This window comes from Hordeum vulgare, chromosome 6H (assembly GCF_904849725.1).
Source record: "Hordeum vulgare subsp. vulgare chromosome 6H, MorexV3_pseudomolecules_assembly, whole genome shotgun sequence".
NCBI lineage: Eukaryota > Viridiplantae > Streptophyta > Magnoliopsida > Poales > Poaceae > Hordeum > Hordeum vulgare.
Genome location: NC_058523.1, coordinates 281,021,570 through 281,041,025, shown reverse-complemented (window position 1 = coordinate 281,041,025; position 19,456 = coordinate 281,021,570). Strand labels below are relative to the sequence as shown.

General features: G+C 44.1%; 1 protein-coding gene across 2 annotated transcripts in view; it reads right to left on the bottom strand.

Moving 5' to 3' along the window:
* LOC123406267 overlaps nucleotides 1–16,730 on the bottom strand; it is a 124,401-nt gene extending 107,671 nt beyond the window's left edge. For both annotated transcript variants that reach the window (XM_045099752.1, XM_045099753.1), the window contains exons 1-11: nucleotides 16,483–16,730; nucleotides 15,204–15,285; nucleotides 12,826–12,929; nucleotides 6,721–6,816; nucleotides 6,571–6,618; nucleotides 5,103–5,156; nucleotides 4,494–4,597; nucleotides 4,288–4,405; nucleotides 3,128–3,229; nucleotides 2,860–3,048; nucleotides 2,618–2,775 (exon numbers count right to left, since the gene is read on the bottom strand). In XM_045099752.1, coding sequence (XP_044955687.1) covers nucleotides 2,618–2,775; nucleotides 2,860–3,048; nucleotides 3,128–3,229; nucleotides 4,288–4,405; nucleotides 4,494–4,597; nucleotides 5,103–5,156; nucleotides 6,571–6,618; nucleotides 6,721–6,816; nucleotides 12,826–12,929; nucleotides 15,204–15,285; nucleotides 16,483–16,497 — 1,070 coding nt within the window. In that variant the 5' untranslated portion in view covers nucleotides 16,498–16,730. The remainder of the gene's footprint in view (nucleotides 1–2,617; nucleotides 2,776–2,859; nucleotides 3,049–3,127; nucleotides 3,230–4,287; nucleotides 4,406–4,493; nucleotides 4,598–5,102; nucleotides 5,157–6,570; nucleotides 6,619–6,720; nucleotides 6,817–12,825; nucleotides 12,930–15,203; nucleotides 15,286–16,482) is intronic.
* Between the last annotated feature and the right edge of the window lie 2,726 nt (nucleotides 16,731–19,456).

Below are 19,456 nucleotides of genomic sequence, written 5' to 3'. Positions count from 1 at the left end.
TCTCAGTGTTTTCCCTCATTTGTACATATAAAATGAGCCAAACTTGGAAGAACAGTAACCTCCTGACTATCATGTTGTTCGACCTCACCCGTATTCTCTACTTCCTAGTTCCTAAATCACTTCGCCGAGGCAAATCAACAAAGCACATGCCTGCTGCCACATATTGTTGCACATGTCCACATCAAACCAACGCAATTCACCATTATCTCCTCTGCCTCGTGCAGCTCACACATGCGTCACCTACTATGCCTCCACAGCTCACACCCGCCCGGTACATGCGTCCTCTTCCAGCCATGGACTCCTCCCCGCATTTCATCTCCTACATGCCTTCCTCCTTCCTCTGCATCACACAAACATCCATCATCCGGCCACATCGAATCCCTTACCTGGTCTCCTCTGCCAAGTCGTTGAACGTATCCACGACCTCACCACCTGGAATCTTCCTCCCAGGCAGCCACACGCAGCAGCAACAGCAGTACAGCACCCGGCAGCAGCAGCTCTCTCTGCAATCAGCTGGCACAGCACCACCAGGATGACTCACTTTAGCTATGAGAAACTTTTCTACACGTGCTACTATCATGAAGCTAGCCACCGTCCCAGGAGCGCCAACTCCAACCAGCAGCAGCAGCACAGCACCTTCTATTTCTCATCAGCAGAATCAGCAGCAACTCCAGCTCCAGCAGCACCTCCCTGTGCACCACCTCGTGCCGCCGCCACGCCTTGCACACCTCCGCGGTCGCGCAGGAGCAGCCAACGCCGACGTACGCAGCACCGCGCCTCAACTGCACTCTGCAGTACCACTACCACATAGAGTCTTCCCTGGCGCACCTCCCAGCAAACTGACCGCGAGCCGCTCGCCAGCCTCACGCCCCCTAGCGAGGGGATCACCCAGGACACCCGCTGCGCGGAGCTGCCCCGCCGTCGCCCAGGTCCGCCACTGCCTTCACCCTTCCTGTCAGGCCCCGTCTACGCTGGCGACAACATGGCCTCCTGCTCTGATACCATGTAGACATAGGAGAGGCATACCCAGAAAATTCTGTGTGTTGTGCCGGCACTCTACATCAGACAGAGAAGAGCTCCTTCTCCTTTAGGTTAGTCACACGACACTCACATGGGCTCACACAGAACACTTTACAATAAATCAAAACCCATCTGAGTTCTAATAGTACTAGCAGTGATGTGCCTCCACTGCGATGTTGTATGGCGCGGAGTGTTGGCCAACCAAGAGACGACATATCCAACAGTTAGGTGTAGTAGAGATGCGCATGTTGAGATGGATATGTGGTCACACAAGGAAGGATCGGGTACGGAATGACGATATACGAGAGAGACTTGGGGTAGCACCGATTGAAGAGAAGCTGGTCCAGCATCGTCTCAGATGGTTTGGACATATTCAACGGAGGCCACCGGAAGCGCCGGTGCATAGTGGACGGATAAAGCGTGCTGAGAATGTTAAGAGGGGTCGTGGTAGACCAAACTTGACATGGGAGGAGTCCGTTAAGAGAGACCTGAAGGTTTGGAATATCGACAAAGACTTAGCCATGGACAGGGATGCGTGGAAGTTAGCTATCCACGTTCCAGAGCCATGACTTGGCTTCGAGATCTTATGGGTTTCAACTCTAGCCTACCCCAACTTGTTTGGGACCGAAAGGCTTGGTTGTTGTTGTTGTTGTAGTGATGTGCCTCCACCTCGCCTTGAGCAGCGTAGCAGCAGCATGCTGCCTGTACGTGCACTAGCTGATAGCCATCCATTGCCTGCTCAGAGCTACATTGCACTTTCTTACCGTCAGTCAAAACTTCCTTGACGAGTAGGTGGGCTGACAATGACGTGATAGCAAATGGAATGTCTGGGTAATGGGACAACTACAGATTTGAACATAATCTTTTCCCATCTCCTGGATTTGCCTCTTCCACCAACCGCAATCGGGTCTTAAAATAAGGTGGAGACCAACAACAATTTTTTCCAAACATAATGTATTTGTTCAGGAAAACATCAGGTCATGCAGTAGAACATTCAGGACTGCAGAGTCACTTGCAGCCAAGCCAAACTTTTTCACAGATTCTTCACACTAGCATACAGCCAACTAGCCCTGTATTCCATGCAATTGAGCAGTGAGATATTGTATGCACTTTGGTGTATTTGAAAAGAGAGCTGTACTCCCTATAGAACTATAATACTTATATTTCGGATTTATATGTGTTCGTTTGGTCTGGATGCACAGCATCATATAAGTACAGTAGATGTTTTTACTCCATCCAATTAATATGGAATTTTTGGTGTCCGAGCAAACACAGCTGATAGGCAACAGGTATATTTTTTAACCAGAGGAAATAGATGTATTGCCTTGATTTCCATCTAACCAAAACATATGCATTTATCACATAATATGTGTATTGGATAAAGGAAGTAATCTATAGCTAAGCACTTCATTGTGCATAATAGAGGAATTGATCTTATGTAATAGTAATGCAAATCCATCTCAATCTGTCAAGGATCCAATCCATATCTCAGAGTTTAGTGGCATCAGAGATATAGGCTCTCTTTTTTTCACTTTTTCCTTCGCACATACAAAATCTAATGGTATCAGGGAAAATGTAGAACAAGAGCAACATATACCATAATTTCTTTTGTCGCAGACCAGCCAGCATAGCATAACGCCACCAAGCACGACAATCCTCTTTAACAGGCACAATAGGTCGTAAGTGAGAAACATCAACACGTGTCCTGAATCTTGAAAATGTTTCCAACAGTTTAATGCAATCATAATACTGGGCCTGGTACAGCAATAGATTACAAGTGATGAGTAACTTGTCAACACCATAATTGAAACATATCAACGAAGCATAAATGAAGGGTACCTCAGTAACTGTTAAAGAAACATCACTTAGGACAAGTGATGCTTTCTCTAAAGGATTGTTCAGGTCCCCTTTTTCCTGCTGTCCAATTCGATTATATTTAAGGGTTCCATTTATAGGGGAAACCAAATATCTCCGATTCATCGCCCAAATAGAATTGCCAGGACGATCATCGATGCCATCTTGAAATACCTGTGAAAGATCATTAGGGAAAAGAAGAAACAAACAGGAACAGAGGAAAGGTTGTGCTCTGACATAAAAAAGGAACAACCTCGCTCCATTCACCAGGATTAAGATCCTCCCATTTCTTGGGAAGCTTCCAAGGATTGCTGTCAGAATCGTGGTAGATGGCTAACATATGCAATTCGACCGACTAAAAGATGGACCAAATAGAATGAGAATTAATGTCACAAGAATATAATTGTCTAAACTACTAAGACAATAAAATAAAAGCAACCAACCAAATAGGTAATAACTTCGTAGGACGTCACATTATCATATACATCCTCCGTTCCTAAATATAAGTGTTTTTAGAGATTTTACTAAGGGACTACATACAGAACAAAATGAATGAATCTACACTCTAAAGTAAAGTCTATATACATCCGTATGTGGCCTCTTAGTGAAACCTTCCAAAGACTTACATTTAGGAACGGAGGGAGTATAAACCAACTAATTAAACCATTCTTAATAGTTGCAACCCACTACCTATTTTTCCTAGCTATGAAGCTATGCCACATCAGCAAGTCTTGCATGTCAGTGATAAGTTACATCTTTTGCATTTATCTATTCCATGCAACCGAGAACTAGGCAGTAGCCTAGTGGCAAAGGGTCGCAGTGGCGAACCCAGCGCCCAGAGTTCGACTCTCGTCGGGAGCGAATTTTCTGGTGCCTCACCCTGGGTGGGATTCTTCTATAAAAATATGTCCAGGTTGCTAGTGCCCATGGATCTCATTTTTTTTTATTCCATGCAACCATGCCACATCAGCAAGTCATGCATCTTTCTCTTTTTATACACCATCCCGTTAAATGCTTCATATGTTTTACTGTTTTAGATAGAAATTGAGAACAATCCTACATTTGCTTTTTGCAGTAGCTTTAATTGTTTTTGTCGCACCAATTTATACATTTATTTTAACAAGTTCCTGCAGGAACACGCGAGGTATCATCTAGTTGTGTGAAAAAGTATGTCCAAATAAGCGCACAGAAATGACAGTCACCTGTTAGCTGTAGAAGTACCACAGTGATGACACACTCGAAACAATAAAAAATTGTGTGCGAGCACCATAACAATGATAATAAATTAAAGCTTGTGACAGACAAATTAGATCTAGTCTCAACCTTTACCATACTACAGAACTTGCAACACGGTGTATAACGAGATTCCAAGAGTTAAAGAAGATAAACTCTCCAATGTAAATTTGCTCTAACCTTTCGCAGCTTATCTAGTGCTACACCTGCATCAAACGTCTCATTACCATCCTCATCAACTGTAACAGCTGCAAGTTTTGATAAAGTGAAGCCAGATGCAAATGGATGCCCAGAATTGCTGAAGGAAGAAACAAATAAACTATTAATAAAAAGAGAATACATCCAAAACAACAAAAACTAAAACAATTATCACTGATTTAGCAAACCTGACAGAATCTTCATATCTGATGTGTACATTGCTGATGGTGACTTTAAGATTTCCAATAATTGTAGATATTAAATTGTACAGCCATGAATTTCCACCTGGTATCTGCAGCATGCAAGGACAACTATCAAAAACCAAGCAACAAAGATATATGGAATCTGTACAAAACAATAGGACAGGTAAGTGTCAGTAATTGCATTTGATGTTCAAAAGAAAATGTAACAAACAAATCGGCAACACTTCTATTCTCAAAAATGGCATCCTTTCATGATCTAAATGTTATTAGGTGGTCGTGCAGTCGCCTGCCGGCAGATCATTGACAGACTTAGCACATGGTCCATCGAGATAAGATGCTCCACCCCATGCAACACCTCCACAGAAAGAACGATTATATAAAGTCCTCGTACCGATCATACACGCTGCTGAAATGTTCCAACTTTGAGAATTAAAAAAAACATCCATCCACGACATCTAAAACTGGGGTGACAATATGCTTCAAGATGTTACACTAATATGATTTATTGCAAATTGTTGTAACCGTTCGCTATTAGAGAATATCTCTCATGTAACATAAAAGTAACAGACATGGTAACAGCACAAGAGATCTTACAGGTCCTCCTTTCGAGCTCCTACTTGTCGCTTCAAGAGTTGCTGTCTCTGCAGCCTGCAGATAAATTCATTAGAATTTGAATTGCTTGCATGAAGCTTATTATGCTATAATCTTTAGGAAACAGAGTAAATTTGTCAAAAGAATGCGTGAATGCAAGAAACCAGCAGAAAATGAAAAAGTCCATCAATTAGTTCACGCAATGTATGTTGCTTGAAAATCATTTTTTCAATCCAGAACAGTTCCCATTATCTCATCAATAGGTAACTAGTACCGTAGTTGGCTCATGGCGGTCAGCTGTCGAACCTCGATTGGCACACCATAACCTGATGTACTTTAAAAGGGAAAGGGGGGGGGGAGGGGGGCTTAGCTACTTGGGTGCATACATGCTCAAAAAAAGGTGATCAGACTGTTAAGCTTCATGCACTAGCCAACGCAACCAAAAGTCTGAACTGATGGAAAGGGCTAGTGCAATCCACATATACTGTAACACCCCCTCTCACGTGTGACGGGGAAGACAAGTCAACACGTGCTTCCGGAAAAGAGCGACGGCGCGCGAAACTCACGTACGACTCAAGAGGCCTCTACGTGGACACAACGGGTGGCTACCAGCAATTTTTAATAAATTGCGAAGGCCAGGACTTGAACTCAAGACCTTAGCTCGGATACCATGTTAAGCTTCATGCACTAGCGCAACCAAAAGTCCGAACTGATGGAAAGAGCTAGTGCAATCCACATATACTGTAACACAGACAAACATATAGCACAACTCCCGAAAAACAAACACAAACTAAAAGCAAGTATTGCAACATCCACCACCACACAGATACACTATCTTCGTGCAATTCGTTACCTCCAACCATGTTGTTTACATGAGATTGCATTTATTCAAATTGACCTTGCTTCAATTCTTAGAAGGAAACAGGAAAAGCTGAATACTAGTTCCAAACTGTTTCAACAATTAAGAGGTCGTCCATGTTCTTGTTTGTCTAATTCTATGATCCCCAGATATTGTCCCTCTAATTCTGGCCTCAATAATATGTAGAGACCTCAATAATATGTACTTCACAGCTAATTCTGGTCCTGTTCTACAACTACGGACGTGTGCTCTTTACGGCAGTTTTTCTGCGGGAGCATTATGGTCTTATTGAATGGAATAAAATTGAAAGTAACATACACATGGAACTGATGATGGCAAAGACATACCCTACAACTTAATAAAGACATAAATTAGAAACTAGGAGCATATCACCAGGATCAAATCCTACAGATAGGCAAGCCAAATCAGATAAAAGGCCTGGTAGCACACATTCCTACTTAGGCATAAAATTCAATCTATAACTAAGAGAAACCGGAGCAAGAGCATGCCTTGAACTGCCTTGTTAACTTTATATGAGTACAAGTATAATTGACAGATCATTGTCTTGAGTGTCCGGAGAAGAGAACTAGCAAGTTGAAAAATGAAACAAACCTCAATCTGCTGAAGCTTGGCTTCAAAAAGCTTTTCTCTGTCTTCTTCCTAATGAAAGAAAGAGAACCACCACAAATATATAAATCAGATAAAGGAACAATGAGAAGATGACATGCATAAAAAGGTTGCAGCCAGTATAATTTAAAATACCTTCAGAGTTTGCCCATCGGGAGCAGGATGAGCAAGAATGAATAGACGGTCAATAAGAACAATAACTGGTTCTTTACCCAAGCTTTTCCATGGAACCTATCAGAAATCACATTTTGCATGAACTGACACATGAAATAAAGCAAAGGCAAGCTTGGAAGGAGATGCTCCATAGTTGGGCAACAAGAGCCATGATTGCAGATCGATGATACACACAACACATGGAACACAAACACCATAGCACAGTGGTTTGCACAACTGATAAGTTGAAAGCCTGTAGCAACCACTCAGCCGCTGCACCTTGATGCCAAAGAAATATACTTCCTCCATCCAGTTTTCTTGTTGCGGAGGGAGAACTACGGCATGGATTTCAAGTCGCACGACTAGTTGTCAACTAGTCCACGAGTCGCAAAAAAAATTCAACTCAACTTACTGTCGACTCGAGTCATGAGTCGCGACTATCGCAACTGCAGGCTCGACTTTTTCCGAATCACTACCCCAGAGCGCGACTCATGAGTCGCGACTCGAAAACCATGAAGTACGGTAGTAAAAATCGGGTATAAAAATGGCGACAACAAAAACAGAACAAAGGGAGTACTTATTAAGATTCATGCACCAACCAGTAGAACCAAAAGTCCAATTAATGGAGAAGGTTGGACAATCTGCATATGATTCAGCACTCCATCTCACATGTGGCTAGATAAGGCCTAAACATGGACAGAAAGAGGGCAAGCAATTTCTTTATATTAATTGTGAAAGCCAAGACTTGAACCGAAGACCTCTTGGCTCTGATATATATTTAGTTTCATACACCACCAGTAGAACCAAAAGTCTAAACTAATGGAGAAGGTGGGGCAATCCACATATACTTCATCAACAATACACTAAGTTCTTGGACACATTTCAACTATGTACTCCCTCTGTCCAGGTGCATAGGGCAGCGCCCTATGAAAATCAAATATTCCAGATATATAGTCGCGTTTTGTTTGTTAGCACTAATTGCTCGCATGCATTCCTCACTACATGAAGCGTTTTCAGTTTCCCTCCATTTCCCCCTTTCCACGTACAAGACAATCATCTGCCTCTAGCATTTAATTCTTATTGGATGCATGCACGGAGGAACAGAAGAATAGGGAGAAACGGGTGATGAGCCAGTACATGGGTTAGTCCAACCATCGCAGCAATTAATACGAGATTAACTATAGGGAGAGAATCGCGTGATGATTGGGCTTCTTCACGGTTTGAGAATTTCGTGGCGTCCAATCTACACGCACCTAGATTGCACTGCCCAAGAAAACACCGATACTTCCAGCAACCAGTGTACCTGTATCCGATACTGATTCTTTCCCGATACGCCCCGATACCTCTCAGGCTCTAGTACTGCCAGTGGTGGGCGCCTTTCCCCGGTGCTCCAGCTCCCCTTTCCCCGGTGCTCCAGCTCCCCTTACCCTAACTATCCTGTAGAATTCTATCTAATGGAAGGTTGCTGATTTCCTCCTACCTTTCTCTCTAACTGAACTTTTATGTTTGGTGAACCTGTTGGCTGTTGGTTCTTGATTTTGTTGAAAACATGGATAAGAAGATAGAAGATAATGGACTGCACTGACTAAATATATGCTAGATGGCTTTATGCTTATTGATGGCATCTTTTTTATAAAGAAAAATATACTTTTCGTCCCTCAACTCTTGGCCGAGTCTAAATTTGGTCCCTCAACTTCGAAACCGGACAACTTGCACCCCCAACTACTGAAACTGGACAAGATTCATCCCTGGTCTTGGTTTTGACCGGTTTTGGTGCCGACTCACCCCGGTTTTGACCTGTGCTGACTCAAATTCGCGTAGTTTTTTCAAATACATGAAAAAGAAATTGAAATTCACGTACATTTTTCATATATGTTTACTCTTCCAAATCCGTGTACTTTATTCCAAAACGCTTTTTTTAATCTGTCAATCTTTTTAAAATTCATGTACTTTTTTCAGTTTGTGTAATTGTTTCAAATTCGGTCTATTTTCAAATCCATGAACTTTTTTGACATTCATGTACTTCTAAAAATCCTGGTACCTTCTCCAAGTTCGCGTATTTTTCCATGTTAGTGTAATGATTTTCATGTTCGCGTACTTTTTTAAATTCACGTATTTTTCTACAAAACCGTGTACATTTTCAAGTTCGCGTATTTTTTGTAAATTCGTGTACTTTTTTTAAACTCACATATTTTTCTACAAAATCGCGTACATTTTTCAAGTTTGCATTTTTTTCAAATTCGCATACTTTTATTCTAGTTCACGTACTTATTCAAATTCGTAATTTTATTCCAAAAATATTACATGGATTTGGAAAAAGTATGTGAATTTGAAAAAATTACGCGAACTCCAAGAAAGTACGTGAATTTGGAAAAGGTACACTATTTGAGAAAATACGCAAACTAGAAAAAATACATCGATTTAGCTCGACGAGTGCAAAGGGTAAGAAGCTAGCCGAGACTAGGAGGATTCACTTAGGTAGCTGGAACGTAGGGTCTTTGACAGGTAAGCTTTGGAAGGTAGTTGATGCAGCGGTGAGGAGAGGCGTTGATATCCTTTGCGTCCAAGAGACCAAATGAAGGGCACAGAAGGCGAAGGGTACCGGCTTCAAGTTGTGGTACACAGGGACGGTTGCAAACAGAAATGGAGTAGGCATCTTGATCAGCAAGAGCCTCAAGTATGGAGTGGTAGATGTCAAGAGACATGGGGACCGGATTATCCTGGTCAAGCTGGTAGTTGGGGGCTTAGTTCTCAATGTTATCAATGTGTATGCCCCGCAAGTAGGCCACAATGAGAACACCAAGAGGGAGTTCTTGGAAGGCTTGGAGGACATGGTTAGGAGTGTACCAATTGGCGACAGGCTCTTCATACGAGGAGACCTCAATGGCCACGTGGGGACATCTAACACAAGGTTTGAAGGGGTGCATGGGGGATTTGGCTATGGCATCAGCAATCAAGAAGGAGAAGATGTCTTAAGCTTTGCGCTAGCCTACAGCATGATCATAACTAACACCCTCTTTAAGAAGAAAGAATCACATCTAGTGCCTTACAATAGTGGGCAACACTCTAGTCAGATTGATTTCATCCTCTCGAGAAGAGAAGACAGGCTTGCATGCCTAGGGTGTAAGGTGATACCTAGAGAGAGTGTTGTCCCTCAGCATAAGCTTGTGGCTGCTAATTTCCGCTTTCGGATTCGTGTCCAGCGGGACAAGCATGCCAAAGTCGGTAGAACGAAGTGGTGGAAGCTCAAGGGGGAGGTAGTTCAGGCGTTTAAGGAGAGGGTCATTAAGGAGGGCCCTTGGGAGGAAGGAGATGATGCAGACAACATATGGGTGAAGATGGCGACTTGCATCCGTAAGGTGGCCTCAAAGGAGTTTGGAGTGTCCAGGGGAAGTAGAAGAGCTAAAGATACCTGGTGGTGGAACGATGATGTCCAAAAGGCAATTAAGGAGAAGAAAGATTGTTTCAGACGCCTATATCTGGATAGGAGTGTAGACAACGTAGAGAAGTACAAGATGGCAAAGAAGGCCGCAAAGCGAGTTGTGAGTGAAGCAAGGGGTCGGGCGTATGAGGACCTCTACCAACGGTTAGACACGAAGGAAGGCGAAAGGGACATCTATAAGATGGCCAAGATCCGAGAGAGGAAGACGAGGGATGTTGACCAAATCGAGTGCATCAAGGACGGAGCAAAGCAACTCCTGGTGAAGAACGGGGAGATTAAGCATAGATGGCAGGAGTATTTGACAATCTGTTCAATGGGGAGAGTGGGAGCTCTACCATTGATCTGGACGACTCCTTTGATGATACTAGCAGGCGTTTTGTGTGGCGAATCCAAGAGTCGGAGGTCAATGAGGCTTTAAAGAGGATGAAAGGAGACAAGGCGATGGGCCCTGATTATATCCCCATTGAGGTGTGGAGAGGCCTCGGGGACATAGCAATAGTATGGCTAACCAAACTTTTCAACCTCATTTTCCGGGCAAACAAGATGCCAGAAGAATGGAGACGGAGTATATTAGTACCAATCTTCAAGAACAAGGAAGATGTTCAGAGTTGTACTAATTACCGTGGAATTAAATTGATGAGCCATACAATGAAACTATGGGAGAGAGTCATTGAGCACCACTTAAGAAGAATGACAAGCGTGACCAAAAATCAGTTTGATTTCATGCCTGGGAGGTCGACCATGGAAGCCATTTTCTTGGTACGACAACTTATGGGGAGATATAGGGAGCAAAAGGACTTGCATATGGTGTTCATTGACTTGGAGCAGGCCTATGATAAAATATTGTGGAATGTTATGTGGTGGGCCTTGGAGAAACACAAAGTCTCAGCAAAGTACATTGCCCTCATCAAGGACATGTACGATAATGTTGTGACAAGTGTTCGAACAAGTGATGGCGACACTGATGACTTCCCGATTAAGATAGGACTGCATCAGGGGTCAGCTTTGAGCCCTTATCTTTTTTCCTTGGTGATGGATGAGGTCACAAGGGATATACAAGGAGATATCGATGGATGAGGTCACAAGGGATATACAAGGAGATATCACATGGTGTATTATCTTTGCGGACGATGTGGTGCTAGTCGATGATAGTCGGACGGGGGTCAACAGGAAGTTGGAGTTATGGAGGCAAACCTTGGAATCCAAAGGTTTTAGACTTAGTAGGACCAAGACCGAGTACATGAGGTGCGTTTTCAGTACCACTAAGCACGAGGAGGAGGGGGATGTTAGCCTTGGTGGGCAGGTGGTACCTCCGAAAGACACCTTTCGTTATTTGGGGTCAATGTTGCAGAAGGATGGGGATATCGATGAAGATGTGAACCATCGAATTAAAGCCAGATGGATGAAGTGGCGCCAAGCTTCTGGCATTCTCTGTGACAAGAGGGTGCCACAAAAGTTAAAAGGCAAGTTCTATAGAATGGCGGTTCGACCCGCAATGTTGTATCGCGCCGAGTGTTGGCCGACTAAAAGGCGACATGTTGCATAGGTGTGGCGGAGATGCGCATGTTGAGATGGAAGTGTGGTAACACAAGGAAGGACCGAACCCGGAATGATGATATACGAGATAGAGTTGGGGTAGCGCCAATTGAAGAGAAGCTTGTCCAACATTGTCTGAGATGGTTTGGGCATATTCAACGCAGGCCTCCAGAAGCCCAGTGCATAGCGGACAGCTAAAGCATGCTGATAATGTCAAGAGAGGTCGGGGTAGACCGAACTTGACATGGGAAGAGTCCGTAAAGGATTGGAGCATCACCAAAGAACTAGCCATGGACAGTGGTGCGTGGAAGCTTGATATCCATGTGCCAGAACCATGAGTTGGTCGCGAGATCTTATGGGTTTCACCTCTAGCCTACACCAACTTGTTTGGGACTAAAGGCTTTGTTGTTGTTGTTGTTGTTGTTGTCGTTAGAAAAAATACAGGAATTTGAGTCAGCTCACTCAAAATCGGTTGAGTCAGCAGCAAAACCGGTCAAAATAGAGTCCGGGGACGAACCTTGTCTCGTTTCACTAGTTGGGGGTGCAAGTTGTCCGGTTTTAAAGTTGAGGGACCAAATCTAGACTCCGTTAAGAGTTGAGGGACGAAAAGTATACTTTTCTCTTTTTCATACTGTTTTCAAAAATAGTCAAACGTATCCCTGTATTGGCGCTTTTCAAAAATGATGTGTTTATGTATCAATATCACCCTGATACTGATATGTGTATCCATATCGATGAAATCCCACTGTCCTCCCTTAGGAAGTAAAAAAAGTAGCCGACTATAGAACTAGTCAAACGCTAAGCAACTAGCAGGTATGATGCATATGAGAGAACAAGCAGGGAGACTGTACACATTCTAACCTCAGACAAACACGGAAGATAATTTTACATTTCATAAACATGTTTTTTGCGGGGAGTAAAAACGGTTTTGTTGAAGAGCCTAGTTATCCAATATATATAAGGTGTTAAATATATATGATGCCCTGAAGTAAAACTGTGACACAATAGCTCAAGAAAACATTAGATGTGTAATTTAGTGTACGAATGCACTACAACATTGTACCCAAAAATAAATAAGTTCCATAAACAAAAAAGAACAAGAAACATACCTTCAATGTTATGGTGCCAACAAACCCAGCTTTCACTGTTACTGGAAGCCGAAGAGAATTGAGTGCTTCAGCCTTCAGTTTCAAGTCTTTAAGGACGACATCACCTATTCAAAGAGAAATCCAAGCAGAGTAAATACAGCAACGCATAGAGCAATAGTGCAACAGCACTGTTATGTGCTGAAATTCCCAACCTGAGATATAATTATTTCGACAAATGCATACAAATGATAGCATAATAAAACTACAAGTTAACTAATATGCTATGTGTCCATAGTAGAAAGCTACAGGCAACTGTGCATTTGTTGCTGCAGGATACCATGCACCGGGATCATGTACGCCACAAATGTTGTCATTAACTGGTGATGGCACCCCTACAGATTCTGGTGTGCCAAACTGTTGAAGAATGGTTACACTGTGTCAGCATGGACTGCATGCAACACCTCTCTCAAGGCCAGCTACACTAGAGACTAGAGTGAAAGGCAAAAGGCTCGCGCGGGTGATGCTTTGCAACACCTACCAGATACCAATGGTTGGTCACACTGCCACAGCGACTGTTTACATCAAGATGCCAAATGCAAAGCCTTGGAAGGCATATTCACAGAAAGTTGTGTTTGTGGGTGTTCTTTGAACGGAGTAGGGAAGCATCGGTATCTTGACTTTATCAACTATTCTGTTCAATTAGACTTAGGCTGTAATTCTGGCATTGCAATGGCTTCCCAAAAACACTTTCACCATGCTATGTTTTAGTACTTTACTACTCCCTCCGTTCCTAAATATAAGTCTTTCTAGTGATTCTATTAAAAAACTACATACGAATGTATATAGATATATTTTAGAGTATAGATTCATTCATTTTGCTTCGTATGTAGTCATCTAATGAAATTTCTTAAAAGACTTATATTTAGGAATGGAGGAAGTACTTTTCATGCTAAATGATTGTCAACTTTTCCCTTGGAGATGTAAGAGATGTACTCTACAGGAAGTCGGCTTTCTCTATGATTACTGAGCCCCAGCACCGCAATAACAAACTAATCCTTCGGCTGATGTGCTAGGATATCATATACAACTGGCATTACAAGAACAGGTGTTATTTAAGCATTAGCACAACTGCAAAGGTTATAAGTACAATGTAAGAACCATAGTTGCAAGATAAGCGGTTCATGATTCACCACTTCTTGTGAATCGAGTTTGATGGGGGGTATACATCTCTGGTTCGCTAATCCAATGATCGATTCATGTCGATGAATCTGATTCGTAAACTCTGAGTAGCAATCAGAGTTCCCAATTTGTAAATCTATGTTTGTGCATTTAGTTGATTAAATTTTCCATCATTTCTGTTGCAAATTGCCAAAGGGGAGCCTTGGCGCAGCAGTTAAGCTGTTGCCTTGTGACCATGAGGTCACGGGTTCAAGTCCTGGACACTGTCTCTTGCAGAAATGTAGGGAAAGGCTGCGTACATAAGACCCAAAGTGGTCGGACCCTTCCTCAGACCCTGAGCAAGCGGGAGCTACGTGCAACAGGCTGCCCTTTTTTCTGCTGCTAATTGCCCCAATGCAAATAAGGTTTATTTTCTATGGACTGAACAGGTAAATGCAAAGCACATGACCCATCATGTTCTGCAGATTGATTACACAAACAAATTCCAAAATGATTAGGAAGAAAAGATAGCCACTAGAACATCACAAATTCTAAACTGATGCTCAAAAGTCCAATCAATGTGTGGCTCACACATCCATGAAGAATTAATGCTACCTCCAAGACCCATTGCTCACAGCTTCCCAGGAGGCCATCTTTTCCATGAGCTGCTCATCTCTCTCTCATATTCCTCAAAGAGCTACTCATACCAAAATCTCCCCAGATCCACAATGACAGAGCTCTCCGAGCAGGTATCCACTTGTGCATCTGGTGTAAGACAGCCCATGGGCACACGGAGGAAGGAGGCTGTCCTCCAAGCGTGCAGCCAGGTCGCACGACCCTGTAAGGTTCCTGTCGTCACATGGCAGGCATTGGACGGCAGTATCAAGCTACTGTAGTTTTCCCTTACGATAGGCCCTCATCATAGGTACAACAATACGAACTCGGTTAGACGCCATTTCTCTCCTAATTTGTACTGGCCACTGGCTGTGCTCCGATCAGGTTTGTTTAAGATCGCGATTCAGCAAACGATTTACGAAATAACTGAGCGAATTCGAGCCCCGATCTAGCTCGAACAATCTAGATCTGAATACAAATCCACTACTAGAGAATTCGGTAAGTTTGGTAAAAATAACATCATGCGTAAGATTCTAAGTAATAGTCAACAGACATCAGAATTGCAGTTCATTCAAGCAAGCGATGATGGTAGAGACAAACAAAAAAAATGGTCAGAAAAGCTATACCTTTCCACACACTTATTCTAAGCGCTTCAACCGAAAGTCCTTCAACATATTCACCCAAATATTTGCGAAGCAAATACAGCACCTGCAATCAAAAAGATATAATTCCTTCATGCCTCAGAATTGGAAGTACTCCCTCTGTTCAGAATTTGAACTATAACAGCGTCACTTATTTCCAAATGGAGGCAGTACTGTTACAAGGATGAAACTCAGTGAATAAAAGATAGTAATGGTTTAGAAATTCAGGATTGATATGGTTGTGCTAATCTGCTACTTTGCATATTTATCACTCGTCAAAAAGGCAGATAAAAACTTGGAATTTTACAAAATTTTGCAAGCACTTAATAAGATTGTATTCATCAATATATCTCATTAATTACGACAGACGCCAGATGGGCTTCAAATAGCTGTGGACAATTTCCAGAATCAGCAGGATGTCCTGATATTCATCAATGTGACAGGTTAAATTTGCTGGTAGGTTATTTTTCTCTCCCTTAGTGAATATCATCCATTGTCTGTAACCATTTGGCCTAGTCCACAGAACTGATGATCATGACAAGAACTGATTGTAGAACCTCATAACTTTCTTACTGGCACTGCTGATGCTTATTAGTTTACTACTATATATCATAGTGTTGCAAAAGTCAAGACACTGAGCAACCTTGGAGAATGAATTGTTGCAAACTTGGAATATGATTGCACAGAACACAGCTTTGACCACAAAAGTACTGATGCTCAAATAACAATCATGGCTACTTATCACAGACAGGCTAGCATATATATTACCCTGTTGTACGATCAATCAAGTGTTTATGATACACTTCTCATTGCTGACTGGAGAATGAAGAATATCCATAACTATAAACTCTTAATCCATAACTTGAGATACAATGCGCCAGGCAAACTTACAATCCGATTCATTGTTCAACATAAGTGCAATGCATCTCCACCATGGGAACTTAAACAACGAAAACTACGAAATATTTGTTGGAAAAATATAGCCCCCTCTGCCCCGTCACCGCAAACCCTGTCCACGTCACCAAGGACACAACGTGCAACCCATCAAGATCAACCCGAAATCCCCCATAGTTTCGCACCAACTGCACAGTGCCCGGCCACTCCAAACTTGCAGCGCGATCGCACATTACCACCGCTGCCGTGGGAATCCCACACACGCGCGCACGCGATTGCCGCTCGATCATGCAACGTGCGTAACCTCGTCCTAATCGAAGACGGAAGAGAAACGAGGGAAGAGGGATAAAGAGCGAGATCGAGATCATACGTGGCCCTCGAACATCGCCGAAGTCGAGGGGCGGCCGACGGCCGGGCCCGGGGCACTCTAGGGCGACAGCACACGCGCGAGCTCGTTGCCTCCACGCGCCCGGTGGGGGCAATCTCATGGACGGGGCCGAAGGGGCTAGGGTTCCGGGAAAGCCAGAGGAGGCGCGGCGTGGCGAGAAAGACGACGATGCGAGGAGGTGACGCGGGGCGGAGAAAATGGTGGGAGTGGTGGGGGTGGAAGTGGGAGGAGATGGGGTCGGAACGGGTCGCTGGCCGGTGGGACTCTTTTTGGCTGGGTTAAAGCCGAAAACAGGTCGTAAGTGTGTGTTTGGTTGCAAGTCTACGTGGAGGAAAGAGAATAGCAAGAAAGGAACGGTCCGTCACTAGAATAAACGATGGTCTATTCCCATAATTTTTTATTTATTTATTTATTTATTTATTTCAATGATGAAGGGGTGCAGAAAGTGTGACCCACATACCCAGGTATTTCACCTAGCCTAACATCTAAAGCCGGAGGCCCCGACCGAGCCACATACCGGGTCAGGGGCACAAACCGATCCAACGCACCCTCATAGGTCGTCGCTGCCGCTTTCCATCAATCCATCTTCAGAAGAGTTACTGACGCATCGACCTTGCAAGGCCTGTCGTCGATGCCCCAACGGCGCCAGACAGCGCCTCCTCCCTACGCACGCTCATCATCACGCATCCGTCGTCGAGACTTTGTTGCGCCTCGCCGCCGAGACTCCACGACGTCGATGTGTCACAAGGAACACCGCTCCATCGTTGATGCCGACCAATGATCCCTCGAGCCCGTGTGTACCTCCATGAATGATGCCCCCAAGGGAGAAACGACACCAGAGCATCGTCGTCATCCGATCTACTGATCTAGGGTTTCCTCCGGTGGTAGCAAAGAGTGGCCTTGAACTTCTCCTCGGCTATGCCTTCAGGAAGGAAACGACGTAGAAAACGCCGCCATCGTCGGCTTTGGCAGTAGCCGGAAGCAAGCTTTTACCCAGATCTGTTCGAAGAACCCATCTCTCCTGCACGGGCCACCACATCATGCGACGTCCCCGGGAGCGGGATCCCAAGATCCGCCGCCATCGGCAACGCCACAAGGACCCATCACCTGACCGTCATCCCTGACGAAGGGGATGGCGCCACCACCATGTTCAGATCCAGCATCATCCGAGAAGGAGAACCGATCTGGGGTTGTTAACCCCATATCCGCCGGCAGCCCCCGCAGCGCCGCCAGGATCCCATCGGGCCGCCGCCCAAGCGCGCCAACTCCGCCTCCATGCCGTACACCCTCGAACGTCGTCGCATCTCAGCCAGAGGATCCCTTCGTGAAGAAGGGAGGAAGGCCCGCCGTCCGCCGTCCGTCGGGCGAGCTTCGCTCGTCGGCCTCCTCCGGCGGCGGCGGGGAAGCAGGGGAGGAGGGAGGTCGAGGGCGCCGGCGGCTAGGGCGCACAAGTCGCCCCCTGGAGGCGACGCGAGCGGTTCAAAGAAGCAACTTGTGTTTCGGCTTTGCACGGTCTATTCCCATAATAATTGCATCTTAATGCGAGCTTTTTTGCCTTTGTACGAGGGGTGTCTAGAACCAAGTGTTTTCACTTCTGTGAATTGAGTCTATTTAACCCCCTCACCTAGGCTGCAGTTTCTGTGAAGCTTAGGCCATATGTAGACAGGTAAGTAGATGGACCATTGCAAATGGTGGCTATATTGCCGGCTATACTTGACATGGCATGGTATTATAGACAAAACATGTCTAGACAATTGTACATGTCCTTATAGATTGCATCCCATTAGAATAGGTTGGTTACGTGCATATGTTTGATTAAAACAATAGATGAAATAAAATGATTAAATTTGAGCATTTGGTTGGTGAGACAAAATAAATTTGGTTCATTTTGATATTATGTAAGCATGACAGATACATGGTATCAAAAACATATGCTACAACTATTTCTCTTGCATTAATACATTTCTACAAACAAAAATGAAGCAATTTACACATACAAATCAAGCATATATAAAAGGTACGATCTACGAAGAAAAAGTAGATGATATATCATCGCTAACTAGTGAAGAAGTAATTTACACAAAATAAGCTAGCGCAGCCCCAGCGGACCATGCATCCGCGTACCAGCAGATTGGGTCGTCGTCGTGCCCTCCATATTAGGCTGCCGCAAAAGCACCAGATCAACACCCCGGCGCCGCCCCATCAAGCCGTCGGTGATGCCCTCCCGCATGTTAGGCCGCCGCGCAGCAGCAGATCAAGCCGCACATCATCAAGGAGATGGACTCGGATGAAGAGGTGTCATCTGATTCCGAAGAAATTGTCTTCTCCGATGATGACTCTGTATCAAGCATGGCTACCATAGCATGTGTCTCTACCCAGCGTCAAACTTCTTCGAGAATCACTCAAGCGACGACGAATCTCCTGCCTAGTGCTTCATGCATAAAGCCTCAAAAGAAAAGGTACCTTCCAAACATCACAAGGTTTATAATATGTCTTGTTTTGGACCCTAATTTGCATGATTTGAATGAAAGTCACCCCGAATAGTGATGTTTTTAGCAGAACTGCCATGTTGTTATTTTTCTATAGAAATAATTTTTCTAGGATTGGGCTAAAAATTTATGGAGATGTCGGGACCCCGATACTAACCCATAGGAATTCATCCTGTAACACATCGCATCCCTTTGCGATCTCACACACGGTTAACCCCACGGCTGCCACCTTACCTTAGCTGGGACCGTTTGCGCATTTTGACTCATGTATGCAATTGTGTCGCTAGCATTCCAATGTCAAAGAACCCGGGTCGACATAACTAGTCATAAACTCAAGTGGGTCAATTGTACAGAGACAGGCATACATAACCCAGCAAAGCAAGTGTCGGTCATCAGCGAGTGTAGACGAGTCGTAACAAGCTACAGGGACTCCATTACACAGCGTGACATTTCCCCGTAGGGACAGA